We start from the raw sequence: 24081 nt of genomic DNA, 5'->3' as shown, positions 1-24081 counted from the left end.
TCAGATGAAAAGGGCAATTGTAAGTGGAATCCCCATTGCAAGCAAGCTGTGTATTTCTTCAGTTCTGCACTTGAACCAGAAAGTCTGACAGACTTCCCTAGTGCTATCATGTACTCTATACATTTTAACCCAAAGACAGGCGAGACTGCCATGAGTTTTAAACCGTTATCATAAAACATTACTTGACATTTTTCTAAGTTATAATTAATAAACTCACCATTGTATCTTACACTTTCAGAAGTGTTATCTGTCCTGTTTAGATTGAGGCAATGATCATGTCTCTGGGGCAAGATTTTCAAAGACACAAATGACAGCCCCATGCAAACTTCAATAATTCATGGGCAAAATTATTTTTATTTTGTAGTTCTCATTCTGGCTTTCAATGTACTGTCTTTTTCTAATATTTTGTGTATTAAAGTTAGAAGCTAGTTAGTTAACTAACAATTAGTTGGTGTTACGGTTCTACTTCTCATCCTCTAAAACCTCACAGAACTAAATCACTATATTTAGCCTTCAGTGCAAGAGCGCATACATTTCAGGAAATATATTGCAGAAGTTTTGCCTTACAAAGGCTCTTTATTGTTTCCCCCAGATACAGTATGATCATTCTTCAGCGACTACAGTGCTGCAGCCTAAACAATTCTGATGGATAGGATTCATAGTTCTTCATGACAAAAAAACAAAAACAAAAAAAAAAAAAAAAACAAAAAACAAAAAACAAAAAAAAGCATTTCCTTAGGTTTGATTTTAACATGCTTCTGTTTTAACTTTCAATAAGCTTCCCCATTCCCTTAGATTTATGGTTAACATAATTCATAACAATGTTATATGGGCCATTTAAAATCGTATTTGCTTTAACTGGATCACCTATTAGTCTTTTTATTTTTACTAAAAAAAAGAAAAGACGTTTGACTTTTTCTAATGCTTTAAATTCTTAGGATGTCAATGCCTTTCAATGTATCTAATTATATCAGTCTCATGACAAGATGAAATCTCAATATAATATTCCAATGTCAAAGAATGTAGCCATAACATTCTTAGAGTTGTTGTTGACCGTTCTGAGTGCATGCATTTTTTGTGACATATTTCTTTGCCAAACTGTTTAGAGTAAAATCCATTACATAGGTGCTGGAACTAGACATGTGGGGGCTGCTCCCGCATCCCCTGGTTTGAAGTGGTTTCCATTATATATAGAGTTTACAGTTTGGTTCAATGACTTTCAGCACCCCCATTATAAAAATTGTTCCAGCACCCTTGGTCCATTATTATTTCAACATTTATCTTTCAAAATGTACTGGCTCTAATTCAGCGACATTCACATTTTATGTTTTTATTGTATACACTTTAGATGTATCTATTACAAATTTCACCAGCTGCATAAGGAGCTATTCTACAAAACATACATATTTCCATTTAATATTCCTTATATTGTTATTTCTATATTCAGTACAATTTCTCAAAAAATTGTTAAAGTAGTTTGTGTTCTCTATGGATTAAAACTATCAATTCTAGTTCTGCAGAAGGCTCAAAATAAGCCAGTGCTTTTATATCTTGGTACCTAGTTGCATCTGTTTGCCTATGGAAATTCTACTGAGAGAAAGACCTACTACATGACAACCAGGAGATTTCCAACAGTTCTGATTTTTCTCAATTTATTTTGTAACCAGATATCAATCTGAATTTTTGAATTAGCAATAAAAAGGGCTGAAACTGTGCTTTCTGGCTTAGATATAAACATAGAAGGGCATCATCCACATGTAACATCACATTATGCCCCCTGGAATAGAGTTGTATGCCTTGGATATTCGAATGAGTCCATATAGCAGTTGCCAGGGGCTCACGAACCAAATAAAAAAGTAACAGAGACAATAGGCATCCACTTGGTAGAACAAAAAAATTCAGTGACAACGTATTGAACACCGCAGAGGTTGCACAACATAAAGGCTTTACCCTCTGATGTTTGTTGGTGCTATAATAAGGGGCTTGCCTACACTTAAAAGGCTGCAGCAGCACAACTGTGCTGTTATAGTACTTCAGTGAAGACTACCTTCACCGTCGAAAGAGATTCTCCTGTCGGTATAGGTAACCCACCTCTCAGAGAAGTGGTGGTTACGTCGATGGCAGAATTCTCCCGTCAACCTAGTGCTGTCTACACTGGGGGTTAGGTGAGTTTAATTGAGTTGCTCAGGGTGAATTATTCATACCCCTGAGCAACACAGATATACCAACCTAATCTCCTAGTATAGATCAGGCCAAAGAAAAAAGGAACTGTGCTGCATATACTATGGGACTGTCCATCAGTCAGGCAGCTGTGGAAAGAGGTGAACACAAGAATTAAAACAGTACTCAGCTTCAGCAGATAAACCTCAGCTGAAAATTATATCCTAGGTTATTTACCTGCTAAACTGGGTTTAACTCCACCATAAAAACTTTACCCTGATAAAACTGTCACTAGGACCTAGATGGTGTACTTGGGAACCTAACTGCCTCTTTAAGTGCCTAAATATATTTGTATATCTGGTCCCAGATCTCTGCCCCTCCCTACGGTGCTAGGAGCTGGTCTTACTGGTGATGTTGAAGTGCTTTCTTTGTTCAGGTCTCTCTCTGCAGATAATGAGCAGTATCTGGAGCAGAAAGATGATCTGAGCAAGCGAATATAGTCTCAATAGTATAGAAGGGGAATCAGAGGCCAAGATCACTACCAGATCAGAGAATAAACAAAGGCCAGGAACAAGGGAAAGGGGCTAAACCAATGTTAGTCTAATTTAGGAAAAAATAATGTTGCCAGACTGAGATCAAGCATGGAAAATCACTTCCTGAAAGACCTACACTTGTGGTCAAGAACAAAGTGACACTATAATGCCAGACAAGTATTTAAGCTAAGCGGTGTAAATGAGACAGAGAAATGTTTTACTGATGCTCTGGACAAAGCTGAGCTGTTTATTTTCCAAATGGGAGACCATGATTCCATGATCAAATTTTTATTCTAATGACCTTATTTCTATATAGGAAATAATGGAAATTGAGTCAGATATTTTGTCCCTTATTCACAGCGCAGCAGAGTAACATCTACACTCCGTAGACAAGCACTATTGAATAGCTGCATTCTGTCTAGTTTAGAGTACAGAACAAGTCAACACTTGCCATGATATCTACAAGAGAACTTTTTATTTGCAGAAATGTACTGGGCAATATCCTCAGCCACTGTAAATTGGCATTTAGCTTCAATGGATCTATGCCAATTTACATCAGCAGAAGATCGGGCCCATTATATTATAGTTTTAGTATTGCTGGCTACTCTTACACACCCTACTAGCAAGCAGACAGGTTCTTATCATAATATGCAAGAGAAAGCATTTTATACAATGATCTGCATTTTGAGGATCAAATAGCACATTTTGTATTGGAAACCCACCGAATTACAAAAGGTATTTAAAATCTCACAAACTGTATTAGTTGTTCCCATGGGATCTTTACCATAAGCAAGAGGCTTCAGCAAATGTGACGGATTAGCAGGAATGAGAGAAATTCTGCAGAGCCTGCTTTCTTTTCCAGGTACAACTTTCCAGAGACATCTGCTTTAAGAGAGCCATGATGTAATGGTATGTGTATCACACAACTATGTTATTTGTTTTGGAGTTATTATACAAAATCATAATGCAGCAAATCCTGCCTCTATTTGCATGGTCCTGGAAGATACAACATTTTTAAAAGCAATGGAATCTGTTTTCATACTCAGAGGAAGCACGACATGAAGTTTATAAATGGTTGTGCACATCATGATGTGGTACAGTTTGTCCAGGGATGCATGGAGGAAAGTTGCAGCGGATCAGATAAGGGGGCTGGACAATGGGTCTGCAATTGCACAGGTAAAAAAAAAAAAAAACACACACACGCACATACAAGGAGTGTTGGTATTATGCTTTTCAGTTCAGTAAAGGTCACCCTACCTATAGATCACGTTTGCTTGTTTGGTAATCCAGATTCCAGGTTAAATCCTCTGCTGGTGCAACTCCATTGAAGTTAATGGAATCTTTGAGGTCAGAAGAGTTGTGCCAGGAGAGAATTTGACCCTATGTGCCTGAGGCATACCTCCAAAGAAACGTTTAAGCAGTTAATTGACCTCTGAAACATTGTCATCAATGAGTGAAGTGAGCACACTAATGAGATAAGTCATCTTTGGCCCCTGAGTTATTTGAATAGCAGCTATGGAGGAAGGAATGATGTTGAACTACATCATTTGACAGACGTTTGGTCTATATTACAAAATTTTGCCAGCATAGCTATGACAACTGGGGGTGGGATGGGGTTGGTGGAGAGAAATCACAGAACCCAACCAACACAGCTATGCTGGACAAAAGCCCTTTTCAAGTAATACTGGCCAAACACTACTTCTGCTGATATAGCTTGTATTTAAGGGAAGTGCCAGAAAAAAAATCCTTTTGCATGTATTAGCTGTGTCTCCACTGGGGAGCTTTGCCTGAAGAGCTATAGCAGTACAGCTAAGCTAGTATGCGTAGTATAGGGAAACCCAGAAGCATGGTCTATTGGTCTGAATCCAAGTCTCAGAGAGAATTTGGGGCAGTTAAATTCTTATCACAACCATGGAGGACAGTGGAAATCTGGCCATAAAGAAGGTGTGAACTGCCATTTCACAGCCATTAGGAAGGGAAAATCCAAATAAAATTACCACATCACCACCAACAGTCATAAGAAAAAAGATTAATCTGACTGAACACCACAAAGCAGATGAAACCACACTTTTAATCATTACATTGATTGCTTCAGGAAAAATATTTAATATGAAATACTTAATCATCATATCCACCACGAGCTCTCCTCCACCAAGAGGACAGCTATAAAGTCTCTAAAACCTAACCACCAGATACTGATCAAACCAGCAGACAAAGGGGAAGTTCTCAACCCATCATAGTCCTCAACCCTGATGACTATTTTAATGAGGCCAACTGACAACTCTCCAAAACCACCTGACATAAAGAACTCAAAGACGACATACAGCACAATTTACCCAGGAATTTATCAATATCAAATTCTTCCCCTAACAACTCCAAGAGAAACTCTACAAACTCATTCCCCATGAACCCACCCAGGGACCTTTTACATGCTTCCCAAGACACACAAACAAAGGAATCAAGACAGGCCCATCATACCTGGCCACAATACTCTTACTGAAGGAGTATTGGCATTCATATAAACCATCCTTAAACCATTCACCACACAATGGGCCAGCTTCCTGCAGGACACAATCAACTTCCTCCACAAATTCCACTATAATTAACAAACTCTCTCAGAAGACAATCCTTATCACCATGGATGCCACCTTCCTATACACCAACATTTTGCATAGTGGTGGCATAGCTGCCTGCCTTAAATATTTTCAAGACAATGGCTAACCCTCCTATATCCATCCCAAACACATTGCCAAACTCATCCATAACCATTTGACATTCAATAGCAAACACTTTATCCAAACAATGGAAACAGCCATGGGTACTAGGATGACTCCCCAGTATGACAATCTCTTCATGGGCCACCTTAAAAAAGAATTTCTGGACAAATGCACCATGAAACCAATGACGCATCTGAGATACTCTGATGATATTTTCATCCTCTGGACAGATTGCTAACACTCCCTCATAGATTTCCACTATAACTTCAACAACCACCACCCATCCATTAAACTCTCTCTGAAACACTCCCACAGTAGCTTCAACTTCCGGGACTCCACAATCAACTTTAACAATGGAACCCTACAGACAACAACATACAAGAAACTCACGCATCACCACACCTACTGTAATAGATCCGGTAATCACCCCAAATACACCAAGAAATCGACAGCCAGGCACTCAGATACCACAGAATATACTCCAAGAAGAAAGTCTGGAATATGCACCTTAACACACTCAAAACTGCCTTCACTGAACAGAGGTACTCCATTAGAGAAGTAGATCACATCATGGTATGGGCCACCCTAACATCGAGGTATCATCAAACAACAACCCATACTCAATGGGGACCTCGTACTGAATCTTTCCTGAACCCCCTCTTCTGGATTTCAAATAACCCTCCAACCTCTCCAAGCTCAACATCAGAAGCAAGCTCCCCACAGAGTAGAACACACCAACTTCAAAGCAGCACCAGACCTTGCAAGAAAAACAGATGCAAAACCTGCAGACATATCTCCAATACTACAATGATCAGAACATCTTTCAAAATTCATGGATCCTACACACGCCTATCACAACATGTGATGTACCTCACCCAGTGTATTAAGTGCCCCAATAATAACTACTTTCAAAAGATGAGCATGGGAGCTTACATTCTTAATTTTGCTGGACACTGAAAATTACAACAATCTATAACCCACTAACAAACCTCCATCTGCTTTCCCCCCACCACCATCCCTCTGCTCTTTATGACTGGAGGGGTGTTAACAGGTCACTTCACCTTGAATGGTCCCTTGAAATATAGGTTAAGTAGTTACGCTAAACAATCGGTTCCATCTTGTATTTAGCTGTGATACTCTGAGTAAGATTCCCAGACCTGAAGAAGAGCTCTGTGTAAGCTCAAAAGCTTTTCTCTCTCACCAACACAAGTTGGTCCAATAAAAGACATTACTTCACCCACTTTGTCTTCTCTATGGAGCCATTTTTTTTATCAGATACTATTTAGACATTTGGGTTTAGTTCAGGTCATCAGATCAAATCACTTTTATAATCAAGATGCATTTTGTGTGATCCAGATTATTCCTTGGAAGGCAATATCTACTTGCCTTCTTGGTTTAAATACTGACAACACCAAAGAAACCCTTCTGATGTGGGCCCTGTAAAATTTCTGTATTGAAAAATGTTTCTGTCATCTCCAGAGTGTTCTATAATACACATCATATATTATACTGTACATATTGAGAAAATGGGCATTCAGACCACAAAATGATTGAATATATATATATAAACTGTCTCAGCAAAAATAATAATAATCAAAGATCAATCTTCAATAACATATTTTTAAATTGAACCAACTTATTTTCGGTGCTGTCTAACTAAAGAGTGAAAATTGTTTTGTTATTCAGAATATATTAATATTTATCCAATTCGTCCACATTATACTGCAGTAAACTGAACAATTCTTTTTAAATGACATCTCCACCACAACGGTATCACAAAAAGTGAAGTTTAAGAAGTTAAGAACAAGAAAAGATTTTTCCAATAAATAATTGCTTAGAACACTTAGCTCCATTAAGCCTAATTCTGTAAAAGTAAGGAACATTAAAACACAAAATATAGTTCCTCCTATAAAAAATTTTGGGTAAAAAGTCAAAATAACCCTAGTGGAGTACCAATTCAAGTAATGAGCACATTAAGAATGCCCAATTAATCATTATATGAAGGTCATACATCAAATAAAGGACATTACTGAAAAAAATCTATCAGAAATTACCTTCCCAATCACACCTAAAATTAGTGACCTTCAGCTTCCAATGGTCTATGAAGCATACGCATCTGACCATTCATAGAAACATTACAGCAAATTACATTACAAGTTGTTCACATTAAATCAAACCCATATGCTTTAAATAAAATTGCATACAAAATTCTACCTCCTGACAAAGTACCATTTAAAATAATTTTAGGAGACATTTTATGTGTCCTCTACTGTTTATGAACTGGATTTGCAACCCAGCAACCTCTAAAGACAATGCCATTTTGCAACAATAGTAGGCAGTTGTGAGCTGATAAACATTCTTTTGTGGTAGGTCATGGAAATTATACAGGCAATTGAAATAGTTCATCATCTTTTATCAGATTGTCCAAACCCGTCTGAAAATATTCATCTTTTAAAGTTACAAAGAGGGGTCTTCTAGGATGAACTGTAAAACTGGATGCAAATCTTGCAACTTGCAAATCTGGCAAGCTTACTGCACTTGAGACCATACTTCACATCACTAACAGGCAATGAATAACACACTGCTAAAATAACACTGTTCCTAAGAGAGAAGGGTTTCTCTCCAGAGATTTAAAACAAAACAAAAACAAAACAAAACTCCCCCTACCACCACCACCACCCCCCGTCCCCGCACACACACAAATCCAAAAAGATGTCAAGACATCTCTGGTAAAATATAATCAAGTTCCTTAAAGTTAAGCCTATTCTGTACATGAAAATAAGCTAGCAGCAGCCACACTTTCTTCTGAGGAAGCTCCATGGGGAAGGTAACAGTCAACAAGGACTCCTTCCTTCAACTTTAATAGCCATGTTTTTGCAATTTGAGGTTCCCATGCAAAAAATTTGCTCCCACATGTGTGTGTATATTTAATGAAGCTAAGCATGCAACTATGGAAAGCACATGAATAAGCAACTTCCTAGTTTGCACACAGAACTACAGGAAGGCCTCAGTTCAGCAGGATATTTAAGCATGTGCTTAACTTTAGGTAAGTAAGCAGTCCTACTGATTCCAGTGGGACTACACACTAACATGTAACTTTAAGCATGTGAAAGTCCCTTGCTGCATCAGAGCCTAAATGCACTGAAGATATTAATCAACTCACATAACCAATAATAACCTTTATGAGGTTACTCAAAACTCTCATGTTACTGCTATGTATAAATTTAACAACTTCATCACAAAAGGACCGTAAAACTGATATGCCATGTAGGACCAATCATTTGTTATTCAGGAAAACACATTCATTCTCTTTGATTATAAACAGGTTTTAACTAAACCCCAAATATACAACTAACCGTCAAAAAAATTTAAAGCATCTTAATTCTTGGTTACCATCCTAAAAGGTTCTGAAGGAATCTGCTTATTTATGAAATGGTTAATTTTCAGGTAAATGAATCCTTGTTGTCTTTATCCTCTCTACAGTTTGTGAGTTTACATTATATGTGATCTTTATTGGTTTACTTTTTCTTTTTAATTGTATTAGTCCAATTTTTTTTCGAAAGAAGTCTCCTTTAAAAAAGGGCCACCTTTGCCCCAGTTAAACAAAGTACTTAAAGCACTGGCTTAAATAGAAGTAACATAGGACTGCTCAGAGGCTTAAAGTTAAAGTTTGCCAAATCAAGGCTTTTGCTTCTATTTCCTGGCACTTTTTCGTGTATTGGTAACTTGTGAATGGATTTCCTTATTGTTTGCACCTAGCAGCAGAATATGTTTGATGGAGACCCAGTGCACCTGAGGAACCTTTTTTACCACACTGTCCATATGGCCTTAAGACTGTCCACTGGAAATAGCATGAGCTTTCAACTGACTGTATTGTCACAGATATTTAAAGAAAAGTTATTTTTAAAAGCATAATTATAATATTCCAAATCTAGCTTTCCCTCCCACACCCTTTGTTAGAAACTTGCAATGAAAGGAAGGATTCCTCACATCACAATTCTATCTCTGCATCTTCTTGATTTTGATTTTCAAAGATTAATACTGACTATCTTTAGCACTTCCTAACCAGATAAAAGCATTTTTAGAATAAGTGTTATCATCTGTGTCCCTTCAAGAGAGACTGGCTGAACTATCACCATAGCAACACAAAAAGGCCTTGCAACTTGCACTGAATGTCAATATTTTGGGTTTTCTTTTAATGTTTTATTACTACATATTTAAAGAATAGATCCATGTTATGTTCTAGACCAAATGTGTTTGCAAATTGGGGAGGCAGGGGTAGAAGACGGCTAGGGACTCCTATTTTCCTGTTTTTGCCCTCACTGCCTGCTTTCATTCAGATTATTTACTTCTGTTGGGAAAAATCCTTTGCTGCATTGCATTGCATTGCACAGTGTGTTGTGGAGAAGGAGGGAAAAGGACACACACAGAGTAGCTTCTTATTACTCACTGAACACTGAGAGCATGCTTCATCGAGTACAGAACATAAGAGAAGTCACAGCTATTACCCTAAGGAGATGATAACTTTTCCTCTACCAAATACATCTGCAGAGGAGCAGAGCAATGTGTACTTTTGGCACTCCCCCCGTCTTAAGACATTATAGGGAGATGGAACAGAGATCCTTATGGCCCTCAGCCCAACTGTACAACTGTGGTTAGTACCATGCAGTAGGGATTGGTGGGGGAGAACACTGGGGGTAGGTTGTTTTGTTTTTGGCAATGAAGCAGAAGGTATCACCCCCAAACCTTCTGAGCAACAACTCCTTATTGCCAGCAGGAAGCTCTAGGATTCTCTGCTCAGCTGCTGCCACTCTCTTAACTAGTACACTTTCAGTGAGTGCGGGCAGAAATTTTTCCTACTGCGTACAAGACATATATGATCTAATAATTCCCCAGATGTGCTTAATGAACAGTTTTCTAATTAAATATTTATGAATGCTTCCAGAACAAAAATCACAGGGGGGGAAATAAAATTGGTCTTTTTTTCCCCTAGTCCCACTGATTATGAGCTCTTCAAATAATTTGAACTTTCTTACTACCTCTTCTGTCATGTTCATTTGCTGCTTACAGTAATTAAGTTAAACAAATACAATACATTATTTAAAAACTTCAAGCACTTTTTTTCCTAAGACATAATAACAAGGTTAATCATTAGGCAATTCAAACTTAATTAGGCCTAGTCTTGTTTTGTGTTATCAGTGTGCATAGACTGTGTTCTGAAGATCCTACACACAGCTTGACTATGAGTCAGATTTACCTCTCAGATCACATAATTATAAGTATCTATCAATTAGTAACCGGTTATGTTATTAGCCTTTATCACAGTTGAGAAGTACGATAGTGACCAAACAAATGGGAAGCTATCTAATGGTTGGATTTCAGGAAGAGTACAGCTGTCCTCTCAGCAGTGGAGAGATTGTGGTGGATGTGATGTTTGTTAAAGATTTCAGTGTGGTTTTTTTCCTGAACCAATCAATGTAATGATCAAGTGTAGGAATTTATCTGCTCTAGGGTGTCCAGTCAGATGATTCTTTTTTCTTAGGACTGTCGATGGGGACATGATAGTTGTGGGGCGTGTCGCCTTTGGTGTGCAAGAATTCTTTGAAATGGAATGGTAAAAGAATTCTCCTACTTTTCCACATGTTGGTATATCAGGTTCTGTGGTGGGGCAGAAGTTCAGGCCTTTGGAGATTACAGTTAACTCAGCTCTAGTTACAGGTTGAAGACGTTGGGGTGTCCTATAATGTACATGTGGTGGTTCTTGAGCGTCATGGTTTCTCCCACAAGTGGTGTTCTGGAGTTGTAGTTGGTTCCACTTTTTGTTTGTGTGTTAGATGGCTGTCATTGGAGGGGTTGGGGTGGGGGGCGTTGGTAGCTTTGGGTTTCTTGCATGATCTCCAGGTAGGTTTCTTGATGTCAAAGTATATGATGATTTCTTGTTTGAGCTGGTTCTTTCTGGAGTGTGTGAGGTGCAGAGGTTGGTTTCTTAATTTTTCTAAAGTCCTTCTGCAGTGCCGTTCAGCATATTTGGAGCCGTATGTAGTTGTCAGAGGCACACACTGGAACCTTTATGTGTTATCATTAAACAATTACAACACATACTAGATGGGGACCCCATACTTATATGGTTCTTTCCTGAAACCCCTCTTCTGGCCTTCAGACAAGCCCCAACCGCACCAAGATCATGATTAGAAGCAAGATCCCCACAGACCAGAACACACCAACTCAAAATGACACCAGACCTTGCCAGAACAACAGGTGCAAAACCTGAAGACATATCTCCATGTTACAATGATAAGTAACCCCCCACAGCACATTTTAAAGACGACATTGAATGAAAAGAGGGTGGTAGCTTAGTGAACTGGGATGGGAATGATGTTCCACATGCAGAGGACAGCATGAAAAAAATGTATGGAGACAGGAGAAAGAAATCTAAGGGGCATTAAGAATGGTGCTCCACAACTCTCGGCTTTTCTGCCTTAATCCCCCATCAAGTGCTTTGAAAATTTAGAGATAATTTACTGAAATCGTGACCAACATACACTCTGTAGTTTTGGAAAGGCATTTCCCTCCTGCCTCCTGTATAGTTTGGGAGATGTATTGTTACAAATATACTAATAAAGTGGTAGTATTTGCTTTCAATTCATGTGGATACATTCAAATATGTTTCAGCAGTCAAAGCACAAGAGGTAAAATTTTGGGTTTTTTTAATAGAGTTCCAAAAAGCCTGCAAGGCACATGTTCAGGCATGCAAATCTGTGCAGTATCAGAGGTCAGAGCTTGTTACTGAGACCTCTGTGTACATAAGTCTAGAGAAATGTATATGATTGCCAGGGTGTTTTGGAAAATATTGCTTGTGTGTTTTTAAAGAGGAAAAAAACTCAGCCATGCTAATATTAATTAGGTGAAGTGTAGGACTGAAGAATGAAATCGCCCTTTTAAAGAAAGGTATTTACCAGTATGACACTGTATACCCGTAATGAAGTCACCTTTTATTATTAATGAAATTGTCTACCAATGTGACTTTGTATAAATTCACAAGTTGCTTTGCATAAGATTGAAGGTACTGAATTTTAGGAATGGGATTTTATAAATGAGACAGTGTTCATTTATAAAGTGCTCCACCGAGATATCTATATAGATATAGATTATAGATATAGATATATATTGTAACTCCTTTTAATACATTGTAACTAAAGGAACTCCATTTTGACATTGTAACTAAAGTGACCTCATTTTGTAACTGAAACCCCATCTTAAACTTTGTATTCCATCGTTGTACTTCTACTGAAACTTTGTTTAAAGTTAGGTGTGTGCAATTTCATCAAAAGGTGTGAATGTGTGTGTGTGTGTGTGTGTGTGTGTGTGAGATGAGATCAGTCTCTGAAGACAGCATGTCTCAATGACCAACTGCCAGCCCCACCTTGATGGCCAAAGAACAATGCAGACGAGCCCTGTCTAAGAACCTACCCAAGAGGAGGACAAAAGCCCCATCAAGGAAATGTCAACTAGGAAGCATCATTCAGTCCTTGAGCACACATTGAAATTGCCTTAGATCAAATGCACAAGAGATTACAAAGGTTGAACTGCAAATCACATTAGTAGAAAACTGCAGGACTCAGTGGAGAGAATTTTACTGTGGTGTTTGAACCTCAATACTCTAGATCCCAGTCCAAAACTTTGAGTCCTAAAACTTTCTTCAAATACATTGCATTCAGAGAGGTACAGAAGGGTAGGGATGCAGAATCATGTTCCTAAAATACTACTGCACACTATATAAATATATGTTCCATTATTTGACTAAAGTAACAGCAAAAGTAATGACTATAATATAGCTAATCATAGGTAAACTCACAACTAATGGCTTACCTCAAAAGAGGAATACATATTACAGCAGGATACAGGCTTGAGCCATGGAATTCAGATCTTGATCCAGATCTGAATTCAAATTGCCTACATAGGTTAGGAGCAATGGGGATGGACAGACTTCAGATTTGGTGTTGTGGGTTTGATCTGTTACTAGTTACAATAAAATAGAAAGAGTTCAGATATTTCTAAATTCGATCCTGATTTACCACATTTGAATCTAGGTTGAGGACCTGATATCTAACTTCCTAATCCTTCAAAGCTTTTGAGTATTCAGATTAAGGTTTTGTGAAAATAGAATTTATTATAATAAATCTCCAAAACTTAAGTTTCCTTACTGCCAGCTTAACTAAAGATGAGGACTTTAATGCAGTTCAAGGATTTACCCTTGAGTAATGATGGTTGATATTATGGAATCCTAAATTATTTTTCAAAATTATCTTGTGCATTTTGAAAATGTATAGCCTACAATTTTAACTGCAGTACTTAGTCTCTGCACAAAGTATTTTCTTCTTTTCATGAAAAATGTGTCTTTTCCATCCTCCAAGGACTCAATTGTTAAGGAACAACCATCCTGCCTGGTATTTCAAGATAAATGTTGCTACTCATGTTGTGGTTATGATTCTCATCCAAAGCAGTGGTGCAAGATATCAAACTACAGTCTGTTTAATTTAATAGGATTTACTTGGAAGCCCACTACTACGCTCCCGAAGCTGCCATCATACCTTACATCAAAACAGTAAAACAGTCACTGAAAAATACTGAAATATCAAAGTAGAGCAAAAGCTATTAGGACTGAATGTTCTTTCTATTATTATCAACCACTGAATAGAAAGATTATGCAAGTATTAAGAATTATTTATATAGAAATAAAGAACTGCATTAAAATTCTTTAAAAATCTATTTCCTGGGATATCAACGTCCATTGCCTGCCTCACACTGAAGAAACACCTCATTACCACAGCCACAGGAAGGTGTTTACCGTTAAATAAAAGAAACATACCCAGCCTCAGGCCAATTTCTGCCCCCAGATATACAATCATAAATCTTGATGAAGTGGAAAGGAATTGTTCATGCGTATCTAAGGCAAAATTTGGTTTTGCTGCTTAAATTGCAATTGAAATGAATATTTTAACAAGTCACTCACTGTTTGGCCACATCAGGCATTTTTGGCTCTTCTTTTTTCTTTGCTTCCCCACGTGGTTCTATAGGTGTAAGTACTACGGCAGCACAGGAGACTATGGACTGATACGAATCTTCCCGGCAAACTGTAAAGATAAAACACTTGGAATGTTACAAAGCAGACAATGTCAATTTTAAATAAACTTTTATAATTGTCAAGACATTCACAATATGATCAAAAAAATAAACACATGATTTATCAAACTCTGACTGCCATAACATTTTCACACTATCTGTAGGCAAGGTTCTGTCTGCCTTATACATTTGAGTAGCACCTTCTTCTTGCCAAAAGCCCTAAATATTTCAGTGCGATAATTCAAGTGTAAGGTGCAGAATCTGACCCCTGATTTTTTATATTTGTCACTTTAAAAGTGATGGCAGAAGCAAGACTTAGATAAAACAGCACACTTACACAAGCCTCCCACTTTTCAAAATTTCAAAGCAAAGAAGAAAACAATTTTTTTTTTTTTTTTGGTGATTTGAGAAGGTTTGGTTAGTTATTTTACAAATTTTCCCCCATTTTTACATGAGGAGTCATAAGATGCATGTAACCTCCACTGATTTTATTTTATTCATTACCTGTATTATGGTAACACCTATCCGAGCCCCACGGTGACAGGAAATGTATAAACATATAGTAAAAAGAGGATAGGCCCAGCCCTGCCTTGAAGAGCTAACAATCCAAGCAGACATACAAAGCGTGAGAGGGAAAGCACAAGTACACAAAGGTAAAGTGACTTGCAGAGGACAATACAGCAATTACAAAGCCCAGAATAGACCCAATTTCCTGAGTCTAAAACCAATCCCTTATCTACTGGACCATGCTGTCTGTCAACTATCTCTCTATAGGGATTACTCAAATATTCCAGTGAAGGATTAGGGCACCCAGACTATATTTAAAACTAGAAGCAAAGCATGTCAATTTACCTGAGCTGAGGATCTTGCCCAATTATTGCCAACAAAAGAAATCTCTACAATATATGGCCTCTTCCTAAGAGATACTAAACTATAATTGTTTCAAAAATTCACAGATCTAATACAAGAGGGTCAGTGGTAATTTAGTACTTAAGTGGTCACCACACACTGCTACGCATTTAGGAAGATATAGATTTCCTTTAAAGCCAAGGTCTACATTTATGACCTGAATAAAAGCTGGAAGTAAAATCTGGTGTATTTTACAAACTGCAGCAGCTTCTTATATAATAGTTCCATAATTGTGTAATATATCATCCATAAACAAGGAACCACAGAATGAGGTGGCCCATTTTTTAAGCTACGAGTTACTGTCAGCATTGTATATTGTGGCAAATTTCCAGCTTTGCTATGAAGGTCCTGCGTTTTTCCTGGTTCTGGTGCTTTCGCCCCTGGTTCTGGGCACCGGCCACTCCAGTAGCATCCAGTGAGGGAGAAGGCAGGTAGAACACAGGCCCATCCTCTTCAGCTTCTTTGGTTCCTGGCTCTCTCTCTCTTTGACAGGCTCTTTTTCCTCAGGCCTCAGTGCCTGAGAAGTTCTCCACCTCTACCCTGCTTGAGCAGGTTTCCCCTCCCTGGTCTCTGTACCTCAGAGTTCGGGGGCTAGGAGGAAAGCCTCCCTCTAAGAGTTCCCCTGTCTGGTTCTCTGGTCCTCCAGTCAATTACAACACTCCCAGGACACCGACACCAGCTCTCCTCACTCTCCCCTCCCATCTGACTGGAGCAGGGGTTTTTATCAGGTGCTTGATTGGCCCCAGGTGCTCTAATTGACCTATAGTAACCTTTCCTCAGTCCACAGGGAACAAAGCTCTGATCATTCCGGGGCTTCTCGACTTCCCTTTGATCACTCTCCTGCTGCCTTCTGACCCTTCTGTATCACAATATAAAAATAAAATCAATGTATTCAGGCTGTGGGATCATAATGACAACAAAGAGAGTCAAGTGTCTTATAATCATACCAAGAATTTAAACCAAAGAAAGAGAGGCTTTTTCCTGAGTGCATGTGTTTGTGAAGAGTCATGGCACCTGGGAACAATTAACTGGGGCACTAATCACTGGAAGGTCTTATCCTCTTCCCTCCCTGACCACTTACTGGCCTTCCAGCCTACACAACCACTTGCTTACTTCCTATCCACAACATACATCCTTCCTTTCAGCAACCTTTTCTTCTATTGAAGGAGAGCTAGAGCAAAACTTCTTCTACACTAGACCCCAGTGGGGTGCCTCACCAGCTCAAATGAATAGTTCTATGTCACGGCATGCATCATGATGTAGATGTAGTGCACCCCAACACTACATTGCATACCTGACTACACAACATCTCAATATAGCTGTTGTTATAATGAGCCCCAGCATGGGCACACTGGCGCTACAAGATCTACTTTAAGTCAGAGATGGGGTAGAGTTTAAAGAAAAGGGTTATGGTAGGCTTAGAATCTAGAACTAATTGGTATGTGTGCTTGATCCAGCACCCAGTCTTTCCATTGAATGCAGCAGGTTTTGGATCAGACTCTCCAATACCTCCTCATGGGCTACCTAATTTATCTTCTCAGACATAATGGAGCAAAACTCTTGTGACCAATTCGAATAGAAACAGGCTACTGAAAATATTTTTATGATTCTATTGGTAGGATAATCTGTGAAAAGTTATCCAACGTTTTGCTACATGTTCATCAAGGATCCTCTCTTCCTTCTGACATCATAATCATGTAGGTGTTCCCCCAGATTATTATCTATATTGTTATTCAACATCTACTCTGGCTTTACAATATCCTCATGCAAAGTTTAAGCCTGTTGTGAATATCAGCATGCATTCAATCAAGGAACACATAATGGTCCATATTAAAAAGAATTATAAGGGATTGTGAGTGTGCTCCAAATATCAGAAATACTTTATTTTAATGAACACATTTGCAATTAACCACTGTAACGTGGTCTGGCCTCCATGTGAGCAGCCCTGAGTGGCCAAAGGTCACTCTACGGCAATGTGTCTCTGTTTCCCACCTCTTCAGGGCCCCTTAAGAACTCACTGTCCACACACAGTTCAAACAAGTTCTCTCTTGGGGTCTACTTTATTGAGTCCTCTGATACACTTTGGTCCTCTATGCCTCAAGGCCAGTTCATTGTCTGTCTGCTGATTAACCCAAAATAACAAAGCACAAGCTCATGCAGACTTTGGCCCAGCTGACCTTCATAAGTCTTCTCCCTGCTTAGACAGGGTCTCTCCCAGATTTCCCTGCCCGAAGAGCCTTCTCACACTCTCTCCTGCTTCTTCAGCTTTTTCCATGATGACTCAGGACCCGCAGAAGCCTGCTAGCTCCCTGTAGTATCTACAGCCATAGCTGCAATCTCTTGGTCTTTCCTCCTTCACTGCAACTTCCTGCCCCCCCCCCTTTTTTTTTTTAAACATGGGGATCACTAGATGCAATCAAAGTGGGGCTCATCCTATAACAAGGGCTGTCTTATCCCCAGGCTCTCTAGCCCATGGGAATCCACCCCTTTGTGATGTAATGAGTGAAAAGTTCTGTTCTCACACTCTCTGCCTTCAAGAATCTTCCCCAGCTCTAGAGGCTAGATTGTAACCTCATAATCCAGTACAATTAAGGGACAGTGGATAGTGAATAACTGTGCTGGCCCAGGAGCAGAATAGGGGCTGAATTGTGACTCTGAGGGTATGTCTACACTTCTGACGCTGCATCGGGCTCCATGAATTGATGCAGTGGGATCGATTGAGTGGGCACTGGAGACCCGCACAATCAATCCCGGAAGTGCTCTCCAGCCAACACAGTAAATCCACCCACCCAAAGAGTAAGGCTGCGTTGAACAGAGGGCGTTTCCTGTCAATGCAGTACAGTGGAGATGCTGCTGTAAGGGAACGTTAGTAAATCGACAGGAGATACGCAAGTTTCAGTAAGTAGCTTGCTTATCTCCCATAGATGCTGCCGGCAGAAGTGACCAGGCCTGAGAATAACAATTCAAATGCTGATTCCCCTTTGTTCCAAGGTGGAAGTAAGTTGCACCAGTCCCTTTCCTGACACAGATGACTTCCGCATCCACACTGGTTCAGCTGTGCCAGGTGGTACATGATGGGATGAGATGGGAGCACATGGCTCAGAGTCCTGGTTCCACCCATTCACCTGTGCAGAAAGAGGATTAGCAGCTCTCCCCCATGCACATGGTCTAGTGATGTGGGTAAGCCACAGAGAGGAATAAGAGGGATCTTTACTATCTTGTGCAGGTGTGCAGCAGGGCTCATGACTATGTCCTGAGTGACTTAGCTGAACAGTACACATGGCCCAAGCCTGGGCAGAAATCTATGTGATGTTGACAGAAAGAGAAGCTGTATATTAATCCTTATGTGGAGTTGAGGTAACTATTTTTGAATACACATCTTCCAGGATTGTTTATCCTTATATGGTAATATATTTATGCCTCATTTTGAGTAGTCTGTTTAAACCATTGGAAACAAATAGAACTAGTTTCTGAAATGCAACTTGCATCTCCTTCTTAAAAGTGATGTCCACAACCTAGTTGCTGTCATGTAGATTGACCAATAAAAAAAAAAGGCTGACTTCAAAGACCACTTGCTACCTATACATCTCTATATACTTACTTATTATATACTTATGTTTGGGATTAAACTGTAGTTACCTACACAAACAAAGAGGCAAATATTGTGCATGTATATCTATGCACTCCTACACACACACAAGACTTGCAAAAAAAAGGACAGTACTGGGCCAAGCAATTATCCTTGTGTTTAATTTATAACAGTAAGAAGGGGTGCCCCTTCAACTGGTAGAGTTATTGTTTCATATTGTCAACTTGCAGAGTGAACATCCAGAGCTATCTGATCACTATTGAATGAACCTGCAGAGCATATTCTGCCTGATCATTTTGATCAACCAATGTGTTCTTCAGGGCTGATTCAAATAATCTTTTCCAGAAGAACTTCACATGGGTGGACCAGATCCTGAAAACTGACTACTTCTGTTTAGAATCATAGAATCATAGAATATTAGAGTTGGAAGGGACCTCAGGAGGTCATCTAGTCCAACCCCCTGCTCAAAGCAGGACTAACCTCAGCTATATCATCCCAACCAGGGCTTTGTCAAGCCTCACCTTAAAAACCTCTAAGGATGGAGATTCCACCACCTCCCTAGGTAACCCATTCCAGTGCTTCACCACCCTCCTAGTAAAAAACTTTTTCCTAATGTCCAACTTAGACCTCCCGCCTTGCAACTTGAGACCGTTGCTCCTTGTTCGGTCATCTGCCACCACCGAGAACAGCCTAGCCCCATCCTCCCTGGAACCCCCTTTCAGGTAGTTAAAGGCCGCTATCAAATCCCCCCTCACTCTTCTCTTTTGCAGACTAAACAAGCCCAGTTCCCTCAGCCTCTCCTCATAAGTCCTGTGCTCCAGCCCCCTAATCATTTTGGTTGCCCTCCGCTGCACTCTCTCCAACTTGTCCACATCCTTTTTGTAGTGGGGGGCCCAAAACTGGACACAATATTCTAAATGCGGCCTCACCAATGCCGAATAGAGGGGAATAATCACTTCCCGTGACCTGCTGGCAATGCCCCTCCTAATGCAGCCCAATATGCCATTAGCCTTCTTGACAACCAGGGCACACTGCTGACTCATATCCAGCTTTTTATCCACCATTACCCCCAGGTCCTTTTCTGCAGAACTGCTGCCTAGCTCATCAGTCCCCAGTCTATAGCTGTGCATGGGATTCTTCCTTCCTAAGTGGAGGACTCTGCACTTGTCCTTGTTGAACCTCATTAGATTTCTTTTGGCCCAATCCTCCAGTTTGTTTAGGTCACTCTGTATCCTATCCCTACCCTCCAGGGTATCTACCACTCCCCCCAGCTTAGTGTCGTCCGCAAACTTGCTGAGGGTGCAATCTACTTAGTAGGTAAGAGATTTAATGTGATCGAATAACTCCCTTATATATGGCTGAAGGTGAAGATGAAGCCTCCTTAACCCTGCAGAAGTTTATTTGCCAGATCAAAATTTATTCTGAGTTTGAGACATCTGATCAGCTCTTTATTCTGTTTCCAACTTCACATAGAGATGTGGTGTTGGCATGGCATCTCAGAGCAGCTACATCTCTACCTTGCTATCTTGAATCTCTGCACACCCAGCAGTACATCATTATGGTACAGTGTAATTAACTAAAATGTCATGAAAAGGTGGCAACAAGGCAAGAAGCTATTTTATATCTTCTCTTATTAACTGTTCATAACTTTCATTACAGAAATAAGAATATGCCTGACTGCAGGCTATCAGCTTTCATATAAGACTAATGGTGAAAGATTAAATTCTTTTTAAGGAAGACATTTTGTTTTTTCATTTTCCACTTCTTGTTTTCCTCAAAATTTCTTTTTTACTCCTCCTTTTGTGTACTCCTGGCATGGACTTTATTAATAAGTAATAATCAGTGTAATGATTTTATATAGTACCTTTTATCCTGAAGGATCCCAAAACAATTACAAACCTTATGATGATATGCGTACAGGGATTTAGCTGCCAATTAACTACAACCCCTTCTGGTGTGAAACAAAAACTCTTTACAGCACACTGGATTGTTACACAAGTTTAGCCATCTCTAACTGAAACTGCAGAGAGAATTTAGGTAAGCAGAATATAATTACCTGAGTTGAAATGTAGCCTGTATAAATAGCCCTCTCACTTTATTTTTAAATTATATGTTAAAGTGAGTGCTTTATTTAGCTCTATAAGTATACTGACAGAATTTTGTTTCTGCATGTGTTACTATACTTTATGGTATAGATTTAAGATATGTTATTTTTTAAGCAGGAAAACAGATCTATCAAATGATTTCTGTGTATGTGCTTTAATATTTATTCCCCTCTGTATGTTATGAGTCACTAGCCCTCACTAATGATACATTTTCCCTGTTATGTTAATACTGTTCTTCTTGGATTTGGTATAGTGAGAAATTTGCAAAATGCCTACTTATTTTCAATTCAACTACTGACCTCAATTTCTATAATACCGCATTGTATAACAAATAAGGACTTCCTTCCATCCATGAATAAGAAATGTGTCCATTGCCAAAAGTATGTAATAAGTGAAATGAAATATATTTAATCTAATCATCAACAAATAAGCAGTGCAGGAGTACATGCAGATGCTGACATATTTGAAAAATAATGCTGAAATGTAGTGTCCTGTTTTCTGAGCTCATGTATAGTTTTCGCTCACTGATAACTACAAGTACTATATTTCTCAGCTGGTACAAACAGTACAAATATAGGGCCTGATTCTGAGTTCCTTACTCATGTTGAGTAGCACCTAGCTCCACAAACTGCCACATGTGGTGATTTTTAACACTTCTTTGTGTTACTATACTATACAAATCATTAATTTGTGTCACAAGAAGAGAGTAGCTGGCCCCGACCCCGACTCCTAAACAGAAATATTAAGTATGAAATCTGAGATCCAATTTTGCTCAATTTATAGGAGAGAAAAGATAATTGCTCTTTTAATTACCTGCTAAATGTCAGGAAAGTGGTAACAAAATATGTGAATGACACACAAACTTTGTGGATGGTTTGGCACTAGATGTCTCATTAGCATATGTGCTTTTGCAAACTTCTAGAATTTGTGTGTCCTTGAAACCCATTCGTTACAACAACTGAGCAAGGAATCAGAGTTAAAGTATACAAAGAGCTAATTTTATACGATACGTAGTAATTCCTTTCACTGTCAGCAACAATAATATTTACTGCCACAGAAATGCATTAGAAATTGAACAACTTCTGGCAAAATGTCTTGTAAGTCACATGGAAATGAGACAGTACTTTCCAAAAAATGTTGTCTCCTTTTTTCATAGTACAAGCACAGCTCTTGTAAACAAATTCATAATGACTGCAAAATAAAGAAAATGATGAGAAGAGCCTGGCTACTATTTATGGTCAGTTATGGTATGTCTATACTGTGTTATCCGTGGCTGGTCCATGCCAGTGGGTTCAGGCTCAGAGGCTGTTTAATTGTGATGTAAATGTTTGGGCTCAGGCTGCAGCACAACCTCTGGTACCCTCCTACCTTGTACAGTCTTAGAGCTCAGGCTCTAGCCCAAGCCCAAATGTCTACACCCCAAACAGCCCCTTAAGCGAAAGCCCTGCAAGTCCAGTTCAGCTGGCATGGGCCAGGCGCAGACTGAAACAGGAAAATACAGTAATTTTATAGAATGTCCATTTCTTCTAACATTCTTCAACTTATGCTGTAAGGAAGTAGGTACAGTTTTGTCAGAACACTTGAAATTTCCTTTCAAATCTTGGGCCAGGTCTACACTATAAACGTACATCAGCATAACTGCATTACTCAGAGGTGTGAAACATCCACACCTCCTAGGGACATAGTTATACCAATCTAACTCCTGATGTAGACAGCATTGTGTCGACAGGAGGGCTTCCCCTGTTGACATAACTACCTCCTCACACACAGGTGGATTAAGTACTCTGATAGAAGAAGCTCTCCCCTCAGCATAGGAGTGTCTTCAAAGAAGCGTTTTAAGCATTGCCCTGGATGTTTTACAAGTAGCTCAGATATTTACCATTAGTCATGCTTGGCTTCATTGGTCAACCTTGTTGGTTTTTGTACAACCAGAAGATAATGAGGGATGCTATACTTAAAGAATATATTCTCTTTTATTTTCTTTTTAAGAACAATGAGAATTACTAATGTATGAAGTTTCTCCTAATTTCGGACATTAATTTTATTAATACAGAAGTTTTAACTTCCCTAACTATTTAATAATGCAAATAGCCAGGAGTCATTACCATCTGACAGCTGTTCAATAACCTGTGTGAAAGGAGTTAGTAGCCTCAGTCCAGCTCCCAGTAGAAAGGTATCCAACAAAACAAAAACCACCACAAAGGGCACCAATTAGCATCATAGCTGGGATAATTGAATCATCATTAACTGCTCACAGACAGTGAAGTACACTCTCACTGCCAGAGGTGGTTCCTCCAGGCATGATTAAAACGTATCAGGTACTAGGAAAGCGTATACCACTGCCAAACATGATCTAACTTGTCTAAGCATAAAGAGAGGGCTGCAGTTCACAAATGCTAGATTCCTTATACCCAGTTTTTAACCCTAAAAAAAGAGACAGAATCGGGTTAGCATTGCTCAATGAAAAAATATCCTCTCTTGATACAAGAAACCAGGCGGTCTTTTGATAAAACTAATAGCAACTACTACATATTTAGAAGACACAAAGGAAAATTTTCAAACATAATATGTAGCTTGCCTATGAGATTCTCTGTGCAGGGGATCAGAGACAAATAAGAGGTGCTGGATTTAACAGAGCTGGATAATTAAAAGCATTTCATGTTATGCATGAATAATCAAGTATCATAATTTGGGATATACACTGATTTCACAGTAGTCCAGAAAGAATCCTTCAACCTCGGTACCTGCACAACAGGCCAGGTTCACTACATTGTTTGATAACTTTTCCCTGATACATCAGACATGGGCTACGGCTGAGGACAGGACACTGAAGTACAAGGAACAATGTTTGAATCCAGTGTGGAAAATTCTCTGTTCCTGTTTATTACAGAATGCAGCAATTGTGTTTGTGATTACACTGGCTAGCACCAACAATCCCTGATGGC

General features: G+C 39.1%; 1 protein-coding gene across 8 annotated transcripts in view; it reads right to left on the bottom strand.

Annotated features, from left to right (window-relative positions):
* The window catches only part of CCSER1 (coiled-coil serine rich protein 1), a 1029451-nt gene that overhangs the window by 774183 nt on the left and 231187 nt on the right, over positions 1-24081 (bottom strand). For all 8 annotated transcript variants that reach the window (XM_067557175.1, XM_067557176.1, XM_067557179.1 and 5 more), the window contains exon 5: positions 14424-14544. In XM_067557175.1, the coding sequence (XP_067413276.1) occupies positions 14424-14544 (121 nt within the window). The remainder of the gene's footprint in view (positions 1-14423; positions 14545-24081) is intronic.

This window comes from Emydura macquarii, unplaced genomic scaffold (genome assembly GCF_026122565.2).
Source record: "Emydura macquarii macquarii isolate MOO-44397 ecotype Brisbane River unplaced genomic scaffold, CSIRO-AGI_Emac_v2 contig_1790, whole genome shotgun sequence".
Lineage (NCBI taxonomy): Eukaryota > Metazoa > Chordata > Testudines > Chelidae > Emydura > Emydura macquarii.
Note: the sequence above shows the minus strand (reverse complement) of the source record. Positions and strands in the feature narration are given on the sequence as shown.